Genomic DNA, 11,132 nt, shown 5'->3' with positions numbered 1-11,132 from the left:
TTAGAAATAACTTGTACTGTTCAAATATACCTGATTTCTTTGTCGGTTGCAAAATAAGTATTAATAATATATTTAAGAATTGGTGACATATTTAAATAAGCATGTGATTGTGAGGTATAGGAGTGACTGAACATAATTATCTGAGGTATGTTAGAAAAGAATTAAATGTTATTACAGTGCAAAAAAGTTACTAAAATACATTGACTTAAAATTGTGAGCTAATATACGAAGTGGTTTGCAAGGGCTAATTACGGAGCAACAGATGGGTTTTGTTATTAATGTGTGTTGAAATTCAAAAATGCTTTTATAGGAAAGAGGATGCATTTCATTTAGTAGACATGTTCAACATTTTAAAAAGGTAACTTGTTAGTAATTTTGAAGGTTGAGTGGCCATCCTTAATCATAACTGCATGGTTATTTAATAGTCATATTCGGATTCATTCCTTATGCTGAATTTTGTGTTGTGAATACACTTGAAATGGTCCTCCTCTGTGTTACAAAGGAATCAGCCATCCTAAATAAATGAGTATTTTAAGTGAGCAATGATGATAAGTGTCTATTTTAAATGGAAAACTTAAGTTATGATAGTATATGACATTAAGGATATCATATTTTATTTCCAGATCCATTTTTCTGGAAGCTAACTTTTGAAATGAACTTGCATGGTTGCTAGTTCCTAAAATACGGTGTAAGGAACATCCTGCTATTTTCAGCCTTTCTTCTCTGTGACCCTCCAGAGTAGCTGAAGCACCAAGTTTTGAAAGCTAATAAATTCTGTAGATGCCATAATGAAGTCAAGATTATGACTTCATTATAAATTTTGGAGAAATTAAACTGTAGAAAAATAGTAGAGAAATCTGCTTATCTTTTTCTGATACCAAAGGAAGTGGAATGATGCCGATCAAGTACTACTTTTAAAACCTTTTCCTTCTCATGTCTGTCTTTGCTATTATTTAAAAAAACATTTTATAATGTGAGTTTAGTCCAGTTTCTCAAAGGTTGGCTTTATTCTCTAGTTTTATTGATATTTGGGGTGAGAAAGCTCACTCTGCAGATATTGGGATCTTAAGAATTTGTCAAGGAAAGATGCCGATCTAGTAAACTTCAAACATGTTATTCAGTATTTATACAAGAGACAAACATGAGCCATGAAAATGTAAACTGCTACACTAAGTTATTTCTGTCTCGGTGCTTTGCTCAATCTTTGTTGTCCATTGAAGTAGCCTCTGTAAGTACCAGTGGTAATGGTAGCCTTATTCTGTGGACCACGACCACAATTTAATCATTTCACATGCATCATTGATGAATTATCATGTTGTAACTATTTCTTTTCGTTTAGGAAAAGCTGTGTAAATAGGCTTCTGAAATAGGTGTCCAAAAAAGCTATAGAAGTCAAATGAAGATGCTGTCTGCACGGACTGTTTTTCAGATGTTATAAGCATACAGCTGGTCCCATGGGGAATGAAATGGGTGGGGTTTTAAGATTTTTTCTGAAATTACATTGACACTAACAGGAGCTACTCAGCTGTCAGTCTCTGTGGAAACTGGATAATTTCAGTGGTTATGGTTCTAGAGCTTATGGCTTTAGATCTAATTGTCCCTTAAATAAAAGTATTATCCTTAGTATTAATTCTTAGCTCTGCATTCATTAATACAGAGGTAATTTGCTGTTTGGAATTTGGTCTGAAAATCTGTTGGTGGTGTTTTGGTTGTTTTTTTTTTTAAAGGAAAAGCAAGGAAAAAAGCCAAAGTCGGAATTCATAAATAAGCTGTGGTAAATCCTGATAGCCCATATTTTCCAATCCTTTTGTATTTAAGGAAAATATAGAAGTACTTGTGTTCTTGCAGATGCCAAGCTGGGTTTTTTTGAGCTGGTTTGCTGCAGACAGACTTACTATTGTTTCCATTGCCTACAGGAAGGGATTAAATTCATGTGCTGTGTTCATGAGGTGGTACTGAGCAATAGCATCCTACTGTAGCATGAGATAAATACAGCGTAATGTAATCTAATAATTTTAACATATTTGTATTTCATTAGGCAATAATGCAGCTTTACCAAAGTTGGCAGAAGAACTAGAATTTGACAGTAACTTGAGAACTGACGAGGTATTTATGTTATTTTGAAAATTTTGACTATACTGTTTCTTGTATAATTATACATCTTGCTAGGGTTTCTTACCATAACTTTTGATTTTGTGCAGCAAAAATGGCATTTGAACTTCAAAACTTTTGAAGGGTCATTTTTCAGATTATTCAGCTGTACTTTTCTAAGCAGCTGGTATTTAAATTGTGGGCTGTCCATATTATTCTGTGGTAGAACCAATTCCCTCCCTCAGCCATGCTCCTTCTGTGACCATGACATCCAAGTTTGCTTTTTTTAGAATTGGTCATACTGTATGCATGTTGCTTGTGATAGTGCTTGTAAAATAGTCCTACATGCCTTAGCTCTTACAGTTGGCAATTGTTAGTTTAGTGCTTTGGAATAGTAAACATACACTGCTGTTCATTTCATTGTATCTCTTCATTGCCAGTCTTCAGATGTGCCCATTCTCTATGTGTTTGAGGAACACTTGCTGCCATTCTGTACTGTGATAACTACAGCCCGTTATCTGCTGTAACGGAAGAGTAGGGCATCCTGGATAATCCAGGGTTTTGGGGCTCATGGTCACCTATAGCTTGTGTAAGACCAAATTTGAGCCTTTCTGTTTGTGTGTCTGTGCTGTGATCCATACTAGCAAGGATTCCAGATGGGTTAATTATTCATTCGGATGCAGGACCGGATTCATGTATTCATATCTTGCCAAACTCTGATAATAAGCATTTTGAGGGAGAACATGGTTCAGAGACTCCCAAGCATCTATGAAAGGGTGGATCTGCACAGGGCTACTGGCTGCAGCTCCAGGGCAGACCAGTTGAGTATTTCTGAACCATGGTTTTGATGCGTGGGACGCACTCCAGGAAAATCCAAGTCAACTTTAGTCTGGTGGGATTTATTGATTTGAGTTGAGTTCCACCTGCAAACAGCTGTACTGTTTGCCAGCATAAGATGGTCCTAGAGTCAGTATAGCCATGTTCACATGGCACTGTATCCAAGTTTACAGTGTCCAGATCTGACTTAAGTACACTTAGCTCCATGTAGCATTATCTATGCATCAGTAACATATAGCTGATCTGCAACTTGAATTAAAAAAAAAAAACTCACAAACAAAACCCAAAACATGAGTTAAAAAGAGCTCACTGTACCTTGTTATACGTTGCAGATGCATATTTTTCTGTATATGTGAACATTTCTAGAATATCGCTCGTATTTGGAACTCATGTTAAAGTAGGCGTTGTACCTTGATTTCCTGAGATTTCTCCTGAGATCTCCTTTTTTAAACTAATCTCTGGTACCAGCATTACCTCTAAAGTTAAGGTTAGGCACTGTACTGTTCAACAGTAACGTGACTTAGCTCTGCCGGTGTTCCTTATTAATATTTGAACTGCTGTCTTAATAAGAAAGTTTTTGAAGACTTTTGTAGATCATGATAAGACAATGTTCACCATGACATGAGGGAGGGGAGTGAGACATAGTTGTTCTGTATGTCTGCAATATTTTTGTTTCTCTTCATTTTGTGTTCAGCCACAACAGCCTGAAAGTCCAAGAAGTGAAGAGGGATATGTGGATCTTCATACTAAAGAGTTTCCAAAAGGTGATTTTTATACTGACAGCAGTTTACTTTTCATGCTGATTTGACTATTACTTATGATGGGAGGGTTGTAGATCTGATATATACAATGTGTAGAGGGATTGAAGCAAAGCCTGCAGAAAGCTTCTTGAAACATTTCTAGGAGCTCATGTGGCTTTACATTTGATTTGTGGGAAAGAAGGAGTGTCAACCTTTTATTCCAATACGATATGCTGAAAGAAAGGTGGAAAGTATTTAGGATTTTAAAAAAGTAGACTGCTAACATTCTATTTAAAATCAATAAATACAGAAAAACGTTTGTCCAGGAAAGATACAGAAACTTCCCCAAAAAATGGCTTTCTTCCTTATAAACTTATAACATCCTTGTTTTGGGTGTTGTGACAGGCCCTGTGAGGATATGACAAGAGTAAGTACTCTATGACTTAAGTCACAAAGACTTTACAGATTTTTTTTTTTTTTTTTCTTTCTTGCTCTCCGGAAGATTAAAATATTTCTGGCCATCCACTGAAATTTGAAGAGCACTTAGAAGTAGGTAATCACCTAGTTAGAAATCTCAATTAGTCAACTTGGATATGTGCTCAGTAATTCCTTTTCCATGTACTAAATTAATCTTCAATAGGACAAAAAAAAGCCAAAAATCCCTGTTTCCCAAAACCACATTATTTTAAAATGTGTTGCAATTGTTTGGCTTTCCTATTAAAGCAGAAACAAACCCCTACTTTGTTCCCATCTTGATGGATTTTGTGCTTCAAATGCGTTACGAAGATGTTTACAACACTACCAGATGACAGTTAATCCTCAGTTAATGGAGTAACAAGCAAAACTGAAGTGAATTCCAAGAGATACCAGCGATACTGCTGCATATAGAGTCCAAAGAGGTTAAAGATGCATTTCCTCTTGTGGAAAGTTGCAGCTGAAAGCCTAAATGCTATGAAAGGACACACTGTTAAGCTCACTTCTAAATTTTTAGACAAGCATACCAAAATAACTATTTACCAAATAGACAACAAAAATAGGAGTAGGGTGAGATATGAGTATTGGTATAAAACTTTGGATTCTTTTTTGTTCTTGGGATAGGTCAAATTCACATACCTGGTTTAATGGTGGTGTATATTCATCTAAGTGATAAGAGACATGCTCTGCTCACAAGAAAGAAAATGTAAACCCTGAGAATGGGTTAGAAGAATGTGGTCTTCAGGACAGCAGATCCAAAACTTGAACCAGTTTTTCTGTACTGTGAGGTTTCTTTGAAGTGCCTGAAACTGTGCCACTTCACATCTCTCAGTCACCCAGACAGACAGGACTTAAAATTTAAAATGTGCAGATTGAACTAGCTGTGATAATCTTGTTCCATGTAAAATGTTTAACAAAAATCCATTTGTTGTGTAAATCATGTTGGATATAACACGCACTGAAGAATAATGCTTTGTAGCTCTTGGTAGAGAGTTTTTTCTTTTTCTTCCCCGCCACACAATAATCTCTCTTTATGTATATATGCATGTATATATATATATAGCTCAACATACGTAAAAGGAAGTTGTTTAAAAGACAAATGTGTGTCCTGTCATGAGTATGAACAGCAGACACAGTAGTTTAGTAGTCCAAGATTCCTTGGAATGTAAACAAATCATTGCTGTTTGAGTGGGTAGGATCTAGCTCTTCATTTGACACTGCTTTAAAAATTGAAAGATACTGTGCAACTAAACAGTATAGCTGTGGAAGAATTGTTGCTAAAACATGTAGATTTAAGAAATGAGCTAGAAATTATATAAAATTGTATGTGGAATAGAGTGGTTTTATTGGATCGTAGGTTTATGTTCTTGCTGTAGCTGAAAGGAAAACTGTTTGGAATGTTTTTAGCAGCTTTTTTTTTTTTAATTAAAATATTAATTCAGTGCCTTTATGAATCAAACTTCAAGGGTTTTGTAGAATGCTCGATGGAGCAGCTTCTTTCTGATTCTCTTTATGTATCCATATTAAATGTTTTTGAAAGTTACAGAATTTTGTCAAAAGTGCAGAGCACTCATCAACCATAATTCATAATTATTTTCCACACTTCTGTGATATGGAAGGCTAAGGCTCTACTTTATCAGAGTTAGAGTACAGTAGAGTCTAGCAATTGGACAATTTCCTTATGCTCACTGTATCAGCTACAGGTCTCACTAGTACAGTTATGCAAACTTTAGTTCTCTGGAAGCATAATGTTACAGCATAGTTTTCATCATGTTTTGCTTCATCCCATGATCCAGCATCTAGGGTTGTGATGGATAAAATTCTGATTCATTCAAATGCTAGAACTATATTTGAAATGTCAAAGTTACCATATTTCAAAGATGACAGCCCTGTGATTGTCTGTATTTTAGCCATAAAATGATTCTCAGTTATGCTTTAGAAATCCATATCCTTTATTTTTAATTTTTTTGCTCTAATATTGTTAAAGAGGAAATTGGATGCCTCTTATTTCCAACATTGAAAGTAAGTTTTATATAGTTTCAGGTACTCTGGAAAGCTTTCAGAGAGGTGAAGTAGAGGATACTATGATACTTTGCTCTTGCTTAGCTTTTCTGATTATTTTTGTAATTATTTTTTAATAGATTTGCTGCAGAGGAATATTGCTTTAGAAAGAGAAACTTTTCATGTAAGTTCTTGGTTTTTAAATTTACTCTCTAAGTCTGTGCTGCTTTTTTTTCTTCCTTGCATTTACTTCTATTTACATTAAATATTCTCTAAAGGAGAATACTATTTTTGTTATTCAGAGCCCATCTATATTGAGACTGTGCAGCTGTGTAGGTTGATGTCTAATTATTCTTTCAAATTTGCCAGTAAATAAATCTTCTTGTATTATTCCACAGTCTATGACTATTTCAAGACTGTTGTTAACTGGCAGAAAAGAGAAGCTTGATTGCTCTCCTTGAGAATAGAGGACAAAAATAGGGATTATTCTTGGGGCTTTTGATCACGATTAGAAACCTGTTATTTTAATGCAGTCTACTGTGAATTCACCAGAACTTGGAGCTTATAAGTATAAAAGGGATGACTGGTAAAGCTGCAAATGTAAAGTGTTTCTTATGGACCAGAAAGAAGACATTTAACACAAATGACAAGCTAAAAAATGTGTTTATGGTTTCTTAAACTTGAATAGTAAATTTATTTATTACTATATTGTAATGCTGATTGGCCACATTTCTGGTGCTAGTGAAACATTACTTCTGTTTCTGCATGTAGGAGAGTGTCCTTTTAAATCCAAAAATACTTTGTTTGAACTGCCATGATAAACTGCTTTTAAAGCACATAGTAGGGTGCTTAATTAAAACTGAGACTTTTTCATTAAAAATATCGATTAGAAATTCTGAAAATACTATGAGTCAGAAGTTCTTTCATGGTGCTATCCTATAGTAGTAACATTACTTGAGCTCTAGGAATAAATTGCTTTTGTAATACTGCTACTTTCTATTTTAATGCATGTTGTACTTGAAAGTAGCAAGTAGGAGAAACTTTCTCCTTTCTGTGTTTATAAACTTTATGGAAAAAAGAAGGTAAGGGGTTATCTTTCTTTGTGTTTTATCTGTAGGTGGAAAACTTGGATACCCAGATAACTGAAGAACATAGATCCAGAGGAATACAATGTAAATCTTCAGGAACAACGGATAAAGAAAAATGTAAGTGATACAGAACTACATGAATTTGTGTAAAGGTTTTCTGCTGCAAAACAAAGTTCTACTGTGATTAGGCCATAAAATGGTATTTTGGAGGGAAGAATGGAATATGGGGAATTCCAAACTCCACAGCAATTGTTATTCCCAAAACAACTTTTAATATTACACTTAATATATTTTATAAAAATATGGTAACAAATTTAATACTGCACGGAAGAGTATTATAGTAGCTTTTTTGATGGCTAAGTGAACGAACTATTTTTGTTTAGTCTTTAAAATAATTACTAATTTTATCCTTTTTAAATAAAAGAGGGAAGGAATACAAAGCTGAGGAAAGCTGATCATCAGAGGAAAATCTAGCCATTCAATAGACTGTGAGGCCGGATGCTGCCTTCTGTTAGATTGGAAAGAACTGAGTTTTACTGTAACCTTTTATCTGTTTAGAAGCAAAAAGTGAGAAGGAAGTCAGTCCATTGAATGGCATGAACATTTCTAAGTTAGTTAGATAAAGTTAAATTAGATATGTTAGACATTTTGTTGACATAATAATTATGAGACTGACTATCAGTATGCAAACTCTGCCTTCAACTGCTTTTGTCTTTTCAGCATCAGAACAATTATTAAAAAAAAAATAGGATAATTAATAATGTCATTTTTTATAACAGTTTTTATTCTGCTTCTAAGAATTTTGGTTTGATGAAGTGAGTAATTAGAAGCCATGCTGTATTCATTATAGTGTCCCACATAGCATTAACTGCTTTCTCTGTCTCTGAGTTGAAGTTAAGGTTGATGTTTTATTTCTTGATGGGGTACCTGTCAAATTTCAATTTTGAGCTTATCTTTAAAAACAAACAAACAAAAAAACCAAACCCCACCCATAACATACAAGAACTATGGAAGTTTGTAATTGTTTTGTCTTCCCTTTTCCAAGAGGGGTTAGCATAACATTCTGTTCATATTTTTGTAAATAAGATGTGCTTTTCAGAATCTTTTGAATCGCGCTAATGATGAGCTGATATAAAAGTGGCATCAAAATCTCACAAATGCAGAAGGCACATTTTAACACTTGAGCTGTTGGTTTGTTTTTGCAGGCAACCAGCTGATTGCTCAGGATGTGAGAAAAGGTGATGAACAAAGTCAGTGTTCCAAAACAAAACCTGATAATATCAAGGTATTTTAAAAAACTTTTTTTTTAATGTTCTGCAATTGCAATGTAAATAAGATGGAAGTCTAAGTTTTTATTTCTATAGCAGTTTATTTTGGGAGGTATTTTCATTATTAGCTGTAAACTACTTTTGTATTGTCTTGAATACAAAATAACTGACTACAGAATGATATTCACTTTTCAAGGGACAGACAATTAAAAAAAAAAAAAGGCAGGGGTCTGTGTTGTTGTGCACAGCACCTGAATCCCTTTGAGGTGTGGTGGACCTATCTGCACAATAGTTAGGAGCTTGGAATCACATGGAGCATTGCTGGATCCCAGCTGTCCAGTCAGTTCAGCATCTTCATGGTCATACTGATCTGAGATTTGCAAGAGGGTATAAGACTTTACCCGAGTTCTGGGTTTGCACTGATCCCTTCTAAGTCAAGACAGGAATTCAGGACAAAATAGATCTTCCTTTTAAGAGTACATGCAGAATATTTGGGACTCTCACCCATTGATTTTGATGAAGCTTCTCAGCATCAAAGTTTTTAAGAGACATTACAAAATCTTGATGAATAAAATAACTACTCGAGTATTGGGGTGTGGGGTTTTTTTTAGCATAAGTAACTGCCAATGATCTTTAATTTGTAGTAAGACACTCTTCTCTTTGTTGTTTCAAATAATGTAGGAAGTTCTTTCAGGTGATACAGCAGAAGTGTCCAAAGAAATTGATGTAAAGCATACACCTCCTAAAAGTACTATGGAAGAAAAAGGTAATAAAACCGCCTATTCTGGGCAATTTTCTGAACCCATACTGAATGCTAATTTCTTTTCATTTGAATGATTCTGAGAGAAATTAGGAACTTGATCCCAGTTTGATCCCAGCAACTTTGAACCCAGCAAATACTTGCATATATTCTCTAGTTGCTGTCTGTTCTATTACTGCTATCAAATAATGCATTAATCCTAGTTCCTTTAACAGTGAGAGCAGATTTGATGTTTCTGCTGTGCTGTCACCCATCCACTCTGTTATTGCTTCAGTATGTACCTTGGGTAGGCAAGATAATTGCAAATAAAAAGGTGGATAGGGAAATAGCACGATTGGGGTATGTGGCAAGAAGAACTTCTCCTAACTCTGACCGCAAGTAAGAGATGTCCTTCCATGAAAAAGCCATGACATATTCACCATCAAAATCAGTCCTGTTTGTTTCTGTAGAGAAACCAACCAGGAAAGAGTGTGCAAGTTGCACTGTCGTAGTTGACTTAATTAATTGCACTAAAATAAGTAATAAAAGATGGTGTGTCTACAGTGTTAATATTGGCTTTGATGTAACTTCAGTCTGTCTGTGTGTGAACAGTGTGAGAGTATCTTCCCTAATATTAGTTTGATCTATTAATAGTTTTGTCTCTCCAGTGAGCATGTTGACAAGTCTGAAACTGTTCTGCAATGAGCTTGTATCCTCAGCTTCTTTTTTCATGGAATGTGGGAGAAAATTGAATAGGGGCTTGTATTTATCTTACCATTTTACAGTGGGTCACACTTTTGAGCTTTTGGTTTTGCCTTAAATTTGAAGCCCTAACTCATCTAGTGTTAGGGAAGCATTCTGGCAGACCCGTATATTGTTGCTACAAGGCAAATAGTGTTAATTTCTGACGGGTGTTTTTAGGGAATTTTGGGCTACAGAATGAAATAATGATTTTAGTGCAGATGTTGTGGCTTGTACCTTTTTCTTTGTCTAATAAAACGAAAGTGTGCAGTTTCTCTCTTCTTGGTTTTTTTGTATATGTGAAGACGAATTTACCATCAAACAGGAAATGCCTGAAAAGGAAAGGCATGGTCTAGAATCAAATGAAAATTCTCCAGAGGTGAGTGGTCTTATTCATGTTAACTGAGATAATGCAGATTCACACTGAAAATAAGTACTTTGTCTTTCTATTTTGTTGGCAGCAATATTAAAACTTTGACTTCACCAACAAAGAAATAGCTGTGAAAACTTATATTTGGTACTGTAAAGTCCTAAAGACTCATGTAGTTCTGTGTCACTAAGTATAAACTCACAGACCATAAGACATCAGTGGCTGATTATTGAAGTAACTCCCTTCCTATGTTTAATAGTACTTATAAATTGTATAGAAAGCGATTCTGTAGAGTTGTATTGTACAGAAATCATGTTTTCTGAAAACCTTGTAACTGAGATGTGGCCAGTTTAGTCACTAGCAAATATGACTTGGCTTTACAAAAATATTATCACTCAACAATTTTAAAACTCCTTATGTTATCTCTTAGGCATATATTTGTGATTCTACAGTGCTGGTTGTAAACAAATGTCTGAACTCTAGAGATTAAAATTGTTGCTGGACACTAGAAATGGACACAGTTCTCAAAGGTGTTGGGTTTTGTCATTTGCTTTTTTTGCCTCTAATTTGGAAGTGGAAGAAAATGTAAAGAATAAATTGTTATGTTTGTTCACTTAAGGCTTGAGTCACTAAGATCCATTGTGGAGGGAGACATCGCTAGACTTCAATAAATGCTGAATGAGGCACTTAACCTTCTTTCCTTGTAAATAGGAGAAAGTCTGTTACTGGGGATTTTGAGATCTGAGACTGGGTATCTTTGTAATCTGAACATCTGACCATATT

At 34.8% G+C, this 11,132-nt stretch overlaps 1 protein-coding gene across 3 annotated transcripts in view; it reads left to right on the top strand.

The window, feature by feature from the left end:
* Positions 1 to 11,132, top strand: part of BOD1L1 (biorientation of chromosomes in cell division 1 like 1) — a 40,056-nt gene that overhangs the window by 16,874 nt on the left and 12,050 nt on the right. For all 3 annotated transcript variants that reach the window (XR_012775476.1, XM_075499769.1, XM_075499768.1), the window contains 7 exons: positions 2,039 to 2,106; positions 3,623 to 3,692; positions 6,284 to 6,327; positions 7,261 to 7,348; positions 8,437 to 8,516; positions 9,181 to 9,265; positions 10,285 to 10,358. Coding sequence is in view for 2 of the 3 variants with exons in the window: in XM_075499769.1 (XP_075355884.1) it covers positions 2,039 to 2,106; positions 3,623 to 3,692; positions 6,284 to 6,327; positions 7,261 to 7,348; positions 8,437 to 8,516; positions 9,181 to 9,265; positions 10,285 to 10,358 (509 nt within the window). In the remaining variant the exon portion in view is untranslated. The remainder of the gene's footprint in view (positions 1 to 2,038; positions 2,107 to 3,622; positions 3,693 to 6,283; positions 6,328 to 7,260; positions 7,349 to 8,436; positions 8,517 to 9,180; positions 9,266 to 10,284; positions 10,359 to 11,132) is intronic.

This window comes from Mycteria americana, chromosome 4, assembly GCF_035582795.1.
Source record: "Mycteria americana isolate JAX WOST 10 ecotype Jacksonville Zoo and Gardens chromosome 4, USCA_MyAme_1.0, whole genome shotgun sequence".
Taxonomy (NCBI): Eukaryota; Metazoa; Chordata; class Aves; order Ciconiiformes; family Ciconiidae; genus Mycteria; species Mycteria americana.
This window is presented reverse-complemented; position numbering and strand designations above follow the sequence as displayed.